Source organism: Entelurus aequoreus, linkage group LG06 (genome assembly GCF_033978785.1).
Source record: "Entelurus aequoreus isolate RoL-2023_Sb linkage group LG06, RoL_Eaeq_v1.1, whole genome shotgun sequence".
Lineage (NCBI taxonomy): Eukaryota > Metazoa > Chordata > Actinopteri > Syngnathiformes > Syngnathidae > Entelurus > Entelurus aequoreus.
The window spans coordinates 74,227,692-74,245,191 of record NC_084736.1 but is presented as its reverse complement, the minus strand read 5'-3'; the positions used below and the strand labels follow the sequence as shown (position 1 = coordinate 74,245,191).

At 40.4% G+C, this 17,500-nt stretch overlaps 1 protein-coding gene across 1 annotated transcript in view; it reads right to left on the bottom strand.

Moving 5' to 3' along the window:
• The window catches only part of zmat4a (zinc finger, matrin-type 4a), a 76,198-nt gene that overhangs the window by 50,854 nt on the left and 7,844 nt on the right, over nt 1-17,500 (bottom strand). The window contains exon 2 of the mRNA XM_062049661.1: nt 6,103-6,204. Within this exon, the coding sequence (XP_061905645.1) occupies nt 6,103-6,204 (102 nt within the window). The remainder of the gene's footprint in view (nt 1-6,102; nt 6,205-17,500) is intronic.

Here is a 17,500-nt window from a genome sequence, read left to right as displayed (position 1 = left end):
TAGCAGCCTGCTGATTGACACCAGGTGTGGCCCGGTTGCCAATCAGCAGCAGGTGAGTTGAAACAGCATTCAGGGAGACTAACAGACTAAGAAAACCAAAATAAGAGCGCTGACAAGAAATAAACACAAACACAGAGAACACCAACAAACCCCCACCGAAAAAACGGATACCAGACGTTCTAGAAAAACAAAAAAAGTCCAAAGTCACGGGAGGGCGGAGGGAAGACAAGGCGGTGGACTGCCAGGCCAAGTGTCCCCGCAACCAGCGGGGAAGAGTCAGGTGGCGGCGGCGAGTTACATGTCACACTTTGTGAAACTCTCCAGGAGGCTAGCGGATCCCAAGATGCAAACAGAGCTAGGAGTATGTACAAAAAGTGTCTTAATTACTCAAAGCAGTGATAAAGAGCAAAACTTAGGCAGGCAACAAACAACTATGGTGCGTAAAAAGAACAAAAACAGCGACAGGTAAAAAACTACAATCATAAACAAAGTAGCTACCCTGTCCGGGACGTAAACTAGACAGGGCAGGAAGGTCTTCCAGGATCTCAAATTGTGATGAAGACTTCAAAGCAAAAATCCACAAGGAGTAATCAGCCATTGCCTTCCTGCCCCTGCAGGTGTGACTAAATCCACCTATTAATTAAGCACACCTGGTGATGGGAGTGGCAAGGTCTGTAACAGAAAATAAAAGGGGCAGTAACACAAAAAACACAGACGGAAAAACCATTTAACTGCTTCGACAACAAATAAACCCGTAGGTGGTCTTACCACCCAAACAAAAGGGTGACACAGGTGTGCCACATGCAATCAATGTCGATCAGCACCACTCTCATTTTAAGAATTGAGTTTAATTTCACTTCACTTTCACATTCACTTCCATTTTCTCTGACGCTCTGCTATCAGAAATGCTGGTAGAATGAATTAAAAGGAAAACACGTTTAAAGAAGAAGAACATAATTGATGTCCTTCCTTGGTGCACACAACTATTCCGTTTTGTTTTTTTTGTGCAGTATGAATAAATGATGGGAGTGCTTACATAAGTATGAAACGTCAGCGCACCAAATGCGACAACACCGGGACCGCGTGTAACCAAGGGGCCAAAAGGAAGTACCCTTTTTACACAATGTTACTTCAATCAGTCTTGTAGAAATGCTTCCTAAATACCTCCACTAAGGATTTTTAGAATCAAATCTGATTCGATAGACTTTTCCCATAGTAGACAATCAGTCAAATCTATGGCGTCTTTTTTATTAATTTTTTTAGACAAGAGCTATGGGGACGGATTTCCACAAAAAACTGTGAATATTCGTACCCTGGTCACTACTGTAGGTGTCAGTAACCTCACATGGATGTAGATATAGCCTTACAGGGCGCAGGGACGGTATAGCTCGGTTGGTAGAGTGGCCATGCCAGCAACTTGAGGGTTCCAGGTTTGATCCCCGTTTCTGCCATCCTAGTCAATGCCTGTCATGATCCGTGGGCCGGATCATGTTTTGTGTTTTCTGTTAATTTTGGACTCCTTTAGTTCCTGTTTGTGCACCTCTGAGTTTGTTTTGTTTGCCATGGTTGCTCATTATGTTCACCTGTCTCTGATTAGTGTTCGCCCGCTCACCTGCTACCCGAGCACTAATCAGAGGCATTATTTAGGCCTGCCTTTGCCGGTCAGTCGGCCTGGCGTCATTGTTTGCTGTATGCACCTGTTACCCGAGTTTTGCCTTGTTTCTAGTTGTTTGCTTCATGCCTTGCTACGTAAGTCTTGTTTGCTTATGCTACAGCTACGTGAGTATTCCTTGACTTTTTGCCTATGGGGGACGGCGTGGCGAAGTTGGTAGAGTGGCCGTGCCAGCAATCTGAGGGTTACTGGTTCAATCCCCACCTTCTACCATCCTAGTCACGTCCGTTGTGTCCTTGAGCAAGACACTTTACCCTTGCTCCTGATGGGACTGGTTAGCGCTGTGCATGGCAGCTCCCGCCATCAGTGTGTGAATGTGTGTGTGTGAATGGGTGAATGCGGAAAATAGTGTCAAAGCGCTTTGAGTTCCTTAAAAAGGTAGAAAAGCGCTATACAAGTACGACCCATTTTCCATTTTACCATTTTATGCTAAGTGTTAGCGTTTGCTTCGAGTGCGATCGGCATATTTTTCCTCTGGCTTGTTTTCAGTTTTTGGTACTTGTTTGAGTTCTACAAATAAATCAGGGCACAGGTTCGGTGGCCACGGATGAAGCGTTGGCTGTCCAAAGTCGGGACCCGGGGTGGATCGCTCGCCTGTGCATCGGTTGGGGACGTCTCTGCGCTGATGACCTGTCTCTGCTCGGGATGGTTTCCTGCTGGCCCCACTATGGACTGGACTCTCACTATTATGTTAGATCCACTATGGACTGGACTCTCACAATATTATGCTAGAGCCACTCGACGTCCATTGCACCGGTCCCCCGGTTTCTCATTGTCCCATTGGGTTGAGTTTTTCCTTGCCCTGATGTGGGATCTGAGCCGAGGATGTCGTTGTGGCTTGTGCAGCCCTTTGAGACACTCGTGATTTAGGGCTATATAAGTAAACATTGATTGATTGATTGATTGATTGATTGGCAGAACTTCCAGAAGAGCACCACATTGCTGGAGAGAGGAAATCGGTTGATTGCTGCCCGGAAAATGTGGGGGCCTTTCTAATGATGCGTCCCGAAAATGCAAGTCCTCGCATGCAGGAAGAAGCAAGAAAATGTATTCCAAAAGTAAGCCTTTATGCATGCAATGCGTGTTTGCGAGACGAGTGGGTGAAGTTGCCGGCCATGCTCGGAGGGTGTGGCCGCGGTGTCGAGAGCGGAGGATGTGAGGCTGAAGAGAGAGAGGCAAGGCGTGCGGGCGTGTTTAGGGGTTAAAACGTGTGCCTGTTATGCATTCTCCGGGTAATGTCATATTAATACATTAATATTTTTCCAAATATTTTTGCGATTGACCGGTAGGGTCACAAAGATTGACTGGTCGATCGCGATTGACGACCCCTAATGTCCTTTCATAAAATATATTAATTAAATGTGTTGTCATGTAAAATAAAAAAACCAAACACATTTTTAAGATGTGGTGGCTTTTATTTTGCCATGGTGGTGAGTCACAATCAATGACTGTGCGGGGGGGGTGTGGCCTGCGGACCTGCAGCGAAGCGGGGTGTGCCAGGACCGGCTTCGAGATCAGCGGCAGGTGCGTAGATGACACAGCTGAGATTGTTTGTCTGATCACCTGTCGCTCTGTTAAAGGCGGCAGTCGGGAAGGAGAGGGTAGATCCTCTCTGAAATGCAAATCTGCGTTCAAAGAACTCCGGCTTATTAGTGATTCCCAGGGCCCAAAAAAAGTCTGCGGGCTATAGAGCGTTTTCTATTCGGGCTCCAGTACTATGGCATTCCCTCTCGGTAACAGTTAGAGATGCTACCTTAGTAGAAGCATTTAAGTCTCATCTTAAAACTCATTTGTATACTCTAGCCTTTAAATAGACCCCCCTTTTTAGACCAGTTGATCTGCCGTTTCTTTTCTTTTCTCCTCTGCTCCCCTCTCCCTTGTGGAGGGGGAGTTGCACAGGTCCGGTGGCCATGGATGAAGTGCTGGCTGTCCAGAGTCGGGACCCGGGGTGGACCGCTCGCCTGTGCATCGGTTGGGGACATCTCTGCGCTGCTGACCCGTCTCCGCTCGGGACGGTTTCCTGCTTTCCCCACTATGGACTGGACTTTCGCTGATATGTTGGATCCACTATGGACTGGACTTTCACAATATTATGTCAGACCCACTCGACATCCATTGCTTTCGGTCTCCCCTAGAGAGGGGGGGGGGGTTACCCACATATGCGGTCCTCTCCAAGGTTTCTCAGTCATTCACATCGACGTCCCACTGGGGTGAGTTTTTCCTTGCCCGTATGTGGGCTCTGTACCGAGGATGTCGTTGTGGCTTGTGCAGCCCTTTGAGACACTTGTGATTTAGGGCTATATAAATAAACATTGATTGACTGATTGATTGGAAGTTGTTGTTGATGGTGGAACACGAACGAGAGTGAGAGCGAGATGGACAGAACTGGCAAGACCTCATGGCGGAAAAAGGACAAGAAGAAACTATTATTGCAAAATAAATCATTGTTCTTAACCATGAACGAGGCTGTCTTGTCCGGCCTTGGTGGTCCAACGAACCCGGAGGAGCAAGATCTCCACAATGACATATAGGGGAAACTATGTATACCATACCATACCATTATCGCGAGTGGCGCACAAAAAAACAACAAAACCAACAGTATAGTAAAATCAACAACTAATGCTTTGAATGACACTTTTCATTTTTCTAAACAATTTTCATGAAATGCAACATGGATTTTTTTTTGTATCTGTTTTTAATTTGTTCTCTCTCTCTGAAGCAAAACCACTTCCAGACATGGTCACACAAAATACAAATACAGATTAGACCAGTGGTTCTTAACCTGGGTTCGATTGAACCCTAGGGGTTCGGTGAGTCGGCCTCAGGGGTTCGGCAGAGCCTCCGCCGCAGCGGTCAAGACACACCAGACTCATGAATTGATTAACGTGGACCCCGACTTAATTAAACAAGTTGAAAAACTTATTCAGGTGTTACCATTTAGTGGTCAATTGCATGGATTATATACCTGTACTGTACTGTGCAATCTACTAATACAAGTTTCATTCAATCAATCAATCGTGTAAATAAAAACTTCTCCCTATCGGCGTATCTGTACTGTAAAGTTAACATTTGAATGACAATAAAAAGGAATTCTAAGTCTAAATATTATGAATACCCCCAAACAATGTTCCCTCTAATTTTCCATCTGATTTGCAAGTGTGTCATTTGTTGTGAGTTTATGCACTGCGTTGGTTTTGTTCTTTGAACAAGGTGATGTTCATGCACGGTTCATTTTGTGCACTAGTACAAAAAAACATATAACTGTGTCTTGAATTTGAACAAAAAAAAAATAAAACATTTTATTTTTCACTAAAGACGGGTTCGGTGAATGCGCATATGAAACTGGTGGGGTTCGGTACCTCCAACAAGGTTAAGAACCACTGGATTAGACATTATTGAAAATCTTAATTGTGTAAATGTATGACAATTCATAGGCAATATAATCAACCGCACACATTTGTTTTGTCACCACTTACAAAAACAACAAATGCCAAAACAAAAAAGCCAACTTTGCATCTTTTCTCCCCGTTTTTTTCTCATACCCACCGTGACCCTTACATGTCATAACGCATCAGAAAATAGAATCCAAAAGTTCCTTATTTCCTGGAGGCAGAAGGCCAGTTCCTGTGTTCAGCACAACAACACAATTAATATTTGATTCGAAATGTTTCAGCCACTTTCTGTCTTATAGAACAGAGCAGGTCGATGAACATTCTACATTACTTTAAATAGAACGGATGGTTACGGAATGTAACCGTGGTTCTATGAATAAAAGGTCAACATGCCATCCTATGGGTCACTCCCTCCAAGGCTGAGCTGTTCAGCAGACAATGCAACAATTTACTAACAATCAGAGCCTATAAATACAGCTGTGCGACCACTTGTTCAGTGTCTTTTCTCCGACTGAGGCCTAACACACCCTCTGAATGACTTTGCAAGCTGGCGTGTTGACCTTTATTCATTAGAACCACGGTTACGTTCCGTAAACCATCCACCGATCGATTTTCTCCCGCTAGTCCTTCTACATTGTATTTCAGATCAGGTCAACTCGCCATCTTATGGTTCAAAAGTATACAAAATAATGTCAGGCAAAAATGAAAACTTTTTTGAATTTGCCTTTACTCACGTTCGCTTCATGCACCGTTCAAGCACCAGGCACCGTTTCAAACGTACAGATTTGGAAACAGTTTCAATATCCAAACGATATGATCTCTCCTATTTGCATGTGTGTGGTGTACAATAAAGTTTACAGAATACAGTGTAAATTTTCCCCTGAGTGTTTCACTATAATACATGCATGACAATTTAATTTAATTCCCTTTGTTGGCAGAAGTTTGTGTTCAGGATCATATAACCAAATTGTAACCCTACAAGCATATCCTAAAAAAATACTTTGTATTGACTTAAGATACGTTAAAAATATTCCTCACCTCATAGTGAGCGATCCGCTGAGACTCAGATATTAGCTGAGCACTGCATACTCTGCAGTAGCTGTCTGTGAATAGCCCTTGGTCCACTTCTGTAGACTTCATCTGGTGAAAGAAACAAAATGCAGGCACATGGTTACATGTCTGAATATGCTTTGGGTCAGTTAAATATATAAATATATAAATATATATACATATATATATATATATATATATATATATATATATATATATATATATATATATATATATATATATATATATATATATATATATATATATATATATATATATATATATATATATATGTATATATATATATATATATATATATATGTCTTAATTAGATTATCCAAAAAAATAGTGCTCGATACCGTGGTACAGCGTAATATGTATTGTATATAATAAACAGTGGTAATTGCCACTGTTGTACAACCTATGCTTAAAAGAGAAACTGTTTATTATATACCGTCCAGACTTGTCATCCCTCAACATAGGTTGCATCTTTTATTACCACTGTTGTACAACAGTGGTAATAAAAGATGCAACCTATGCTTAAAAGAGAAACTGTTTATTATATACCTTCCAGACTTGTCATCCCTCAACAAGCGCAGCGAAATTGTATCAGCATGCCGCCACAGAAGGAAACACCTCCTAGGTAACACATGAGCCAATCACCACGCCCCCACGCCTGCCTGTACCCACCCACTCTGTGCCCTATATAAACCATGGTATGTGAATGCTTCCATTAAAAACAGGCCTGTAGAGATGAAATAGTCTTGTGACTTTTTTTTTTTTCCCACACATACATATATATATATATATATATATATATATATATATATATATATATATATATATATATATATATATATATATATATATATATATATATATATATATATATATATATATATATATATATATGTGTGTGGGAGAAAAAAAAAAGTCACAAGACTATTTCATCTCTACAGGCCTGTTTTTAATGGAAATATATATATATATATATATATATATACATATATATATATATATATATATATATATATATATATATATATATATATATATATATATATATATATATATACATATATATATATATATATATATATATATATATATATATATATATATATATATATATATATATATATATATATATATATATATATATATATATATATATATATATATATATATATATATATACTACCATTCAAAAGTTTGGGTCACCCAAACAATTTTGTGGAATAGCCTTCATTTCTAAGAACAAGAATAGACTGTCGAGTTTCAGATGAAAGTTCTCTTTTTCTGGCCATTTTGAGCGTTTATTTGACCCCACAAATGTGATGCTCCAGAAACTCAATCTGCTCAAAGGAAGGTCAGTTTTGTAGCTTCTGTAACAAGCTAATCTGTTTCCTGATGTGTGAACATGATTGCACAAGGATTTTCTAATCAATTAGCCTTCTGAGCCAATGAGCAAACACATTGTACCATTAGAACAGACATGTTTGTTTGTAATGAATGTGTGTGTATAAAAGGTCAGTGAGTTTCTGGGCTTCTGACAGACCATTGCATCTTTCATCCAGTGCTGCACAGATGTTTCTGGATTCTGAGTCATGGGGAAGGCAAAATAATTGTCAAAGGATCTGTGAGAAAAGGTAATTGAACTGCATAAAACAGGAAAGGGGTATAAAAAGATATCCAAGGAATTAAGAATGCCAATCAGCAGTGTTCAAACGCTGATTAAGAAGTGGAAAATGAGGGATTCAGGTAGACCAGCAAAGATTGCAGCCACAACTGCGAGGAAAATTGTTCGAGATGCAAAGAAAAATCCACAAATAACTTCAGCTGAAATACAGGACTCTCTGAAAAATTGTGGTGTGGCTATTTCAAGATGCACAATAAGGAGGCACTTGAAGAGAAATGGGCTGCATGGTCGAGTCGCCAGAAGAAAGCCATTTCTGCGCAAATAGCACCAAGTATCCCGCTTACATTATGCCAAACAGCACAGAGACAAGCCTCAAAACTTCTGAAAACAAAGTCATTTGGAGTGATGGCTTTCTTCTGGCGACTCGACCATGCAGCCCATTTTTCTTTTAAGTGCCTCCTTATTGTGCAGCCACACCACCATTTTTCATAAAGTCCTGTATTTCAGCTGAAGTTATTTGTGGAGTTTTCCTTGCATCTCGAACAATTTTCCTGGCAGTTGTGGCTGAAATCTTTGCTGGTCTACCTGAATCCCTCAAACCAAACTTTAGGTTTTTCCCTTAAAAGTAATCATCTTGGAGTCCAACACACTTCTACAAGCTTCTCTGCTGTGCCTCTATGCACTCCTGAAAGGATTCTTCCACGATTCGCTGCAGCTTCGTTGTCATGGCGATCTAGATGTGCCCTTCGCAGCCTTTAATAATCCTCTTAAAATTGGGGAAGGGGAAAAAAAAAAATCACACAGAGATAGGTTGGGTGAGTAATGGTGTTGCTCCAGCACGGCAAAGTTCTTCTCGGCCAGGAACTGTCAAATGTCCAGCTGGTCTTTGTGAGGAGGCACGTTGTCATGGTGATGCAGTTTGTCCTGCCACATTTCCTGTGCACTGAACAATGCAAACACGACACGATCTCTTTGTAGACATGTTAGTTGATCGTTTGGCCCTGTGGCAAGAACTCACAGTGGACAATGCCCATCTAACTAACGAACTGCAAACAAAATAATGTTGACTTTGCCTTGAGGATTTGACAATTCCAGGCCAAGAGGAACACTGCCCTGCTAGAAACAACCTCCCTGTTCACCAGATTTTTTTCTCCTCGTCAGAAAAATGGTATGTAAATTATCAAAAAACTTTCCGTTCTGAGTTCCCAATGAACAGACAAGAGGCTGTCTTTGTTACACCAAGTCAATGGCTTGGAAAATTCCGCTGTGTACGATGGGATGAGACGGGAGGGGTTATCTATTGTCATCGAAGACCTGCCCAAGCTGAATCCAGGAGTAACCCAAGCCCGAGGCATCTTCTTCTTTTGTTTTCAATGTGACCAAATACAAGAGCTGTTTACATATCCCCCATTCCTTTGGAAGCAGATGTTGTTGTGTAAACAGGGAGTGTCCAAATAAAGGAGGAGACGTAAATGTTTTTCGTCAGAGCATGGGGAAAGACTGTACAGAGAGTACAGTTGCCGCGTCTCTCCTCAATATTGTGTCAAATTTAATTCTGTCTCTGTTTGATTCTTTGCTTCTTGTCTTGTCTAATACATGTCATCAGTGTTTGAACCTGACACTTCTCTTTCAAAATCTCAAGAAGGACACCATGTGGACTAATTTTGAAGACGTGATCAACATCAAAATAGTTGTGATGATGGAGCTGTGGGGAATCCCGGGCGGATCATTGCTGGAATATATAATAGCATGGCAAACAAGGCTGGAAAAATGTGTTAAGACTCACAGGGAGATTACTTGGAAGAGGAAAACTTTGTTTGTAACGGATTTTAAATACAATCAATCAATGTTTATTCATATAGCCCTAAATCACAAGTGTCTCAAAGAGCTGTACAAGCCACAACGACATCCTCGGTACAGAGCCCACATACGGGCAAGGAAAAACTCACCCCAGTGGGACGTCGGTGAATGACTATGAGAAACCTTGGAGAGGACCGCATATGTGGGTAACCTCCCCCCTCTAGGGGAGACCGAAAGCAACGGATGTTGAGTGGGTCTGACATAACATTGTGAAAGTCCAGTCCACAGTGGATCCAACACATTGATTGATTGATTTTAAATACAAAAACCCAAAAGCAAACATGAAACATTATCACCACCAGGTGGTCACCGTATGATTCCATACATATCCTAATATTTGCGCACTATTGCATACTTGCCAACCTTGAGACCTCCGATACCGGGAGGTGGGGGTGGGGGGCGTGGTCGGGGTGGGGCGGGGGCGTGGTTGAGAGGGGAATATATTTAAGCTAGAATTCACCAACTCAAGTATTTCATATATATATATATATATATATATATATATATATATATATATATATATATATATATATATATATATATATATATATATGTATATGTATATGTATGAAATACTTGACTTTCAGTGAATTCTAGCTATATATATATATATATACATATATATATATATATATATATATATATATATATATATATATATATATATATATATATATATATATATATATATATATATATATATATATATATATGTATATATATATATATATTTATTTTATTATACATATAAATAAAATAAATACTTGAATTTCAGTGTTCTGGAGGCTATCCAGTAAATGGCAGTATTGTCCTGTTTAAGAGTGTCACAACATTGCTGTTTACGGCAGAAGAACTGCTTTACGGTAGACTAAACGTGACTGCTGTTGTTGTGTGTTGTTACCGCGCTGGGAGGACGTTAATGAAACTGCCTAACAATAAACCCACATAAGAAACCAAGAACTCGCCCTCGATCATTCTACAGTTATGACGTCATTGGGCAGGAAAGCTGTTTATATTGTGGGAAAGCGGACGTGAGAACAGGCTGTCCCCACTCAGGTCCGCGTTGAGCTGGAGGGGGCGTGGCCTCCAGCAGCTCCGGCTGAATACCGGGAGCTTGTCGGGAGAAAATTTCTGCCGGGAGGTTATCGGGAGAGGCGCTGAATACCGGGAGTCTCCCGCTAAAAACGGGAGGGTTGGCAAGTATGCACTATTGACAAGCGATGCACCGAAAATTCAATGACTTTGATCACCAAAAACGGCACTGCCGAAACCAAACGTTGTGACGTAAACAAAATGCACGCGATTGTCTGGAGCGTAGACAGCATGTCTGCGATGTGAACGGAACTTTAATTTATCCCGAATATACCCGCAGACAGTGATCCACTTTTAAGCTGCAGCTTGCTTTTCGTCTGAGACATCGAGGGACAGAAGTAGAGTCTCTAAACACGAGTACAGTCTATACCAGGGGTGTCAAACTCAAATACAGAGTGGGCCAAAAATTTAAAACTGAACAAATTAACCTTTTTGATAGGGACCCAAACAAGTTTTGCATGAAATATTGAACAAGCAAGGCTTATATAACTTTATAGTGACATGCAAAATCGAGTTTCAAATAATAATAATAATAATACAAAAATATCAATGGCATATCAAATACAATTGAAATAAAAATTGAATGCCTCTTTTCTATTTGCAGCCTTCTGAGGTAAATAGCAACATTAACTTTTTCCACAGGCTAATACATTTGAAAACAAAATAATGAATAAACCAACCATTCAGGACTGCTCAGTTTGCAACACACTGATCTAATCTGATGTGCCCAAGCCAGATACCTGCCATCTTTTCTTAATGCCGGGGCTCACGCTTTGAGCTGAGGCAACCTTCATTATCGAACGAAGGTGTTCATCAGTCATTATATCTCGTATTCCACAGTCTTGGGGGCGTGCTTTACAGGCACTGCTTTTATCATCCTCTACGAGCTGACGTCACGTCCGCTTTTCATCCATTCTAACAACGTACCCGCCCAGTCACAAGATATGAGCGGCTCCTGTACGCACACACTCGTGAATGCAACGCATACTTCATCAACAGCGATACAGTTTACACTGAGAGTGGCCGTATAAGCAACTTTAACATTGTTACAAATATACGCCACACTGTGAATCCACACCAAACAAGAATGACAAACACATTTCGGGAGAACATCCGCACCGTAACACAACATAAACACAAATTTTGACAGAGTTCGACACCCATGGTCTATACTAACACCAGACAAAGATGCTAGATTTGTTGCTAGTCGTTTTTTAATGAAGTAAAAGTCACTCAAAGTTTATAGACACTTGAAAAATTCTCAACAAAGTACATTGTACAAAAAGCAGCAACAATTGAGTATCATATAAAATATATGTCAATATTAATTAATAATAACATAGATTTGTTTTACAAACGTAAATGTATGTATCCATTTTTGAGCCTTTTTAAAGAAAAACATCATCATACCAACATATGCAAATTATACAATGACATCATTGGCCCACCAAGCCTCTAACCACGCCCCCACTGACACAGGTATCCTGGCAATATATACTTTATATCAATCTTTTCTTGACACCCATAGTAGATGTTGAAAATAAAATAAAGTCATCATTTAAATTGTTGTTTCTTTGGTTCAAACAAACCCTAAATTGCTGACATGTTTATAATATGTTATTTCACTTATTTCAATTATTGTTTACTTTTACAATAATACAACCTTGAACACTTTGCTGTGTTGCAAAAAGATCAAGCTTGCCCAAAGTGCAAAATAAAGGATGAGATCCAGATGACACTTTAATAGCTTCTCCACCACACTTGGGGAGTGACAAATATGGAAGGAAAGGGCTTGTACGGCTGGACTAATGATATTTTATATTCAACCGCAGCAGCGTCAGGAAATGTTGCACCAAGTGTGTAGTACAGCAATGTTACACTTAAGTTTACAACTTTCAGGGTGATGGGGGGATTAGTTAAACTTTGTGTGTGTGTGTGTGTGGGGGGGGGGGGGGGTTTGTATTTCTGCCCTTCTTGAGACATGAAGAAGAAAAAGTAGCTTCCATATGAGGAGGTGTGAACAAGCGATGACATAAATCATGGTCCCAATGACATTGCATCTAATAGAGAATGTCTCATTTGCACCCCTGGTGGTGAACTCTATCAAAACGAGGGTGGTCTCAAAAAGGAGGGATTTTTCAAAATTGACTGTGTGTCGCTTTTAAAAGGGCTCCTCCTCTGGTCAACATATGAAATAACAAGGGTGTGTAAAAATTTGAAGTGCTCCCCCTCTGGTCAACATATGTAATAACAAAGGTGTGTAACAAATTGAAATGTGCCCCCTTTGGCCAAAATGTATCTAAAAAATAAAATAAATATGTATATAGAGACATACTGTAATAACTTGAAGTAAATAATGAAGATTAAAAACCAATTACAAACAAAAAAAATAAAAAATAAAAAAAAATTACTAAAAGCAGTCTTTTTCTCAAAATGTGTCGACTTTTTTCTTATAATATTGGGAACAATTTCTGATTTTCTGTGTCTGTAATATTCTTTCGTAAAATGATTATTTTTAATGCAAAATGGTGACATTTGTCTTATAAAATTCTGACTTTTATCACAATATTGCCAATTTTTTTTGTCTGTTCTAGGGACATTTTTTGAGTAAAATTACGACTTTTGTCGTCATTTTGCCAAGTAAAATTCAGATTGCTATTATAATATTGCCAACATTTGAAAGTTTTCTTATAAAATTGTGACTTTTGTCGAGTAAAATGACGAGTATTTTCATAAAATTGCCAACATTTTTAGCTTTTCTTGTGAAATTGCAACTGTTATTGAGTAAAATTCCAACTTTAGCATAATATTGCACAAATGTTCAGTTTTTCTTGTAACATTTCGACATGCGTTGAGTAAAATTACGACTTTTATTATTACTGCCATAACTCTACGTTTTTCTTGTGAAATTGTGACCTTGTTCTTGTGAAATTCTAAATCATTTTTCACAACAATCTGTTTTTATATTGGCATAGTATGTATATATTATTATGTTGTAAATACAAATCTCTATATATCTAGAAAGGGTGGTCCTAAAGAGGAAGGCATTTTTCGGCGGTGTCAAGAAGGTAACAAATACAAGAATGTGTGTGTGTGTGTGTGTGTGTGTGTGTGTGTGTGTGTGTGTGTGTGTGTGTGTGTGTGTGTGTGTGTGTGTGTGTGTGTGTGTGTGTGTGTGTGTGTGTGTGTGTGTGTGTGTGTGTGTGTGTGTGTGTGTGTGTGTGTGTGTGTGTGCACATTTGGGTTTAACCTGCACGATTCAAAGAGCAGATGCAAATTTGTAAACACATCAGCAAGTAGAGACAGAAACAACGCATTTGTGTTAATAATATAAATGGACATTTTGGCTATGAAATAGACAATAGACCTGTTGTATTGGAAAAGTGTGTTGTATGTTCATATTGTTGTTTTATGTTAAAATACTGAACAGATGTTTATTTGAATAAGGTAAACATCTGTTCAGTATTTTAACATAAAAGTGTTTGATTGTGAGGCATTAAAAGCCACAAAATGCAACGGGTCCATCAGACCCACAAACGCTGGCTGAGTAACAACAATATGAACGTTGCACGGAAAATTTCTCTGCCAGTTTCTGCATCCCACAGGGGATTCTTCTTTTGTGTTTCTGCACCTGCGGTTCCCACACAAGGTTGCAACATTGTTTGTCAACACTGTCTGCTCTCATTTTCTCGCACATTTGACCCTCTGAAGTTCTGTGTACCTACACTCTGTCCTCCTCCTGTCTAGGCCTGCTGTGTGTGTGTGTGTGTGTGGTACACAGAACATCAATTTCCACACTTCTATTAGCCCCCGGGGACAGTGGACCTGAACATCTTATATGTAATAGAAATGTGTAGGGGGGGTGTATGGTGTGTGGTCATTAAATATGTATTCTGATATGTGTTCTTCACAGAAAATGAGCCAATGTCAGTGAGTCTCAGTTTGAAAAATGTATTAATTGTATCATTTTTCTTCTAATAAAAAATGAAAACGGATCCCACAGACCCGAACACCACACAAGGGTTAAATGACTTCAGTTGTGTTCCGGCAATGTTCGGAAAGAAAGCAATACTTGACAGTCAGTGAGGTGGTCGCCTGATATAATGACAGGGAAACACTGTCCAGGTATCTAAATCTTCCTTGGTGATCAATTAATTAAGGTAATGGATTTTACAACATTCACAAGGGTTGAATTTCATTGAAATGAGAAGCTAGGACAATTATGAATTTTCCCCCTGCGTAATTGGATACCTGGAGTCAGGGCAATTGTAAACCAACAGGGGGGGTTCTTTGCACAATTTAATCATCAATACCTAATCAGACGAGGAGCTGGCAGCATCATTCAATTCACGACATCGATCAGTGAACTAGTCCCACAAGCCGGCTTTTCACTTTGGTCAAAGACGAGCTCGGGACAGGGAAGCCATTAAGGGAAACTGTTGCACTCCTCAATCTTGTTTTTGTCACACCTAGTCAGCAGTGTTTAGACTCTGCCTTTCACTCTGATAGAACAGAGCTGCTGGAGTCATGAAGAGGTGCAAAGACGAAGGTTTGGTCACGGCAGCATTTCAGTTCAGGTCTGTGGCGGTCGTGTATAGACAGAGTATGGACGACTCGGTCTCGGACGGTTTCCTCATTAACTGCTCAAAAGTCCCTCCCTTGACTACAGGGCGCAGTGTTGGGGACCGACTTTGAGCTGGCCCCAGCTGGAGCTATGCTGTACCCTGCACTGCACTTCTTCATTCCACATCTCTTTTCATTGAAGAGGGTGTCAGCAAATTTTTATTTAAATTATCAAAAAACTTTCCGTTCTGAGTTTCCAACGAACAGACAAGAAGCTGTCTTTGTTGCACCAAGCCAAACGCTTGGAAGATTCCGCTGTGTACGATGGAATCAGACCGGAGGGGTCATCCGTCATCCTGCCAAAGCTGAATCCACGACGAGCCCAAGCCCGAGGGATCTTCTTCTTTGTCTTCAATGTGACTGAAAACAATGACTGTTTACATACTCCCCATTCCTGTTGAGACAGATGTTGTTGCGTAAACATTGAACATCTAAATAAAAGAGGAGACGAAAGCCTTCTTCGTTAGAGCGTGGTGCAAGACTGTACAGAGAGTACAGTGGCCATGTCTCTCCTCAATATTGAGTCCAAATTTAATTGTGTCTCTGTTTGATTCCTTGCCTTTTGTCTTGTTTAATAGATGTCATCAGTGTTTGAACCTGACAGAGGGTTTTTTGTGTGTGTAAACAAGCCCTATTGTGTATTTTTTGGGCCGCTCCAATCGCCGAAACTACCGGGAAACATTTGCATCGAAGAAAGTATGGGAAGTGAATGTCCGTCGGTAAGGCTGGAATGTCAATGACAACTCTATCTTTTGGCACTTCCCCATCATTCCAGCAGTACTTGGTTGCTTTGTTGGGTCTGCTCCTGTCACCTGGCCATGCTCCCCCCACCTCAGCAGACGATGGCGTGGAACACAGCAGAGGCCACCACCATGTATATGTTTTTTTGTTGTTGTCTTTGTTTTACTTTTGGAGCTGTATGTAGAAATGTCTGGCTGTATCAGCTCTGCTCTTTTAAAGGCCTACTGAAATGAATTGTTTTTATTTAAACGGGGATAGCAGATCTATTCTATGTGTCATACTTGATCATTTCGCGATATTGCCATATTTTTGCTGAAAGGATTTAGTATAGAACAACGACGATAAAGATTGCAACTTTTGGTATCTGATAAAAAAAAAGCCTTGCCCCTACCGGAAGTAGCGTGACGTAGTCAGTTGTACATATACGCAAAGTTCCCTATTGTTTACAATGATGGCCGCATGAAGTGAGAGAGATTCGGACCGAGAAAGCGACAATTTCCCCATTAATTTGAGCGAGGATGAAAGATTTGTGGATGAGTAAAGTGCAAGTGAAGGACTAGTGGGGAGTTGAAGCTATTCAGATAGGGAAGATGCTGTGAGAGCCGGGGTGACCTGATATTCAGCTGGGAATGACTACAACAGTAAATAAACACAAGACATATATATACTCTATTAGCCACAACACAACTAGGCTTATATTTAACATGCCACAAATTAATCCTGCATAAAAACACCTGCGTGTTTGTTATGCTAGCTCCTAGCTCCTCTGCTAGCTCCTAGCTCCATAGAACACGCCAATACAATTCAAACACCTGATCAACACACACAATCACTCAGCCCAAAAGACCGTTCACCTAACCCAAGGTTCATAAAGCTTATATATTTTTAAAAAGTTACGTACGTGACGCGCACGTACGGTACGGTACGTGTTATGCTAGCTCCTAGCTCCTATGCTAGCTCCTAGCTCCATAGAACACGCCAATACAATTCAAACACCTGATCAACACACACAATCACTCAGCCCAAAAGACCGTTCACCTAACCCAAGGTTCATAAAGCTTATATATTTTAAAAAAGTTACGTACATACGCAAAAAAAAGTTGCGCACATACGGTCAAGCGATCAAATGTTTAGAAGCCAAAGCTGCATACTCACAGTAGCACGTCTGCGTCTTTGTCATCCAAATCAAAGTAATCCTGGTAAGAGTCTGTGTTGTCCCAGTTCTCTACAGGCGTCTGTGTATCGAAGTCAAAAGTCCTCCTGGTTAGAGTCTCTGTTATCTGAGTTCTTCCATCTTGACTGCATCTTTCGGGAATGTAAACAAAGAAGCGCCGGCTGTGTACTGTTGTGGCTGACTACGTTCGAAAAATACGTCCATTTCGCACCGACAACTTTCTTCTTTGCTTGCTCGGCTTCCTTCTCCATAATGCA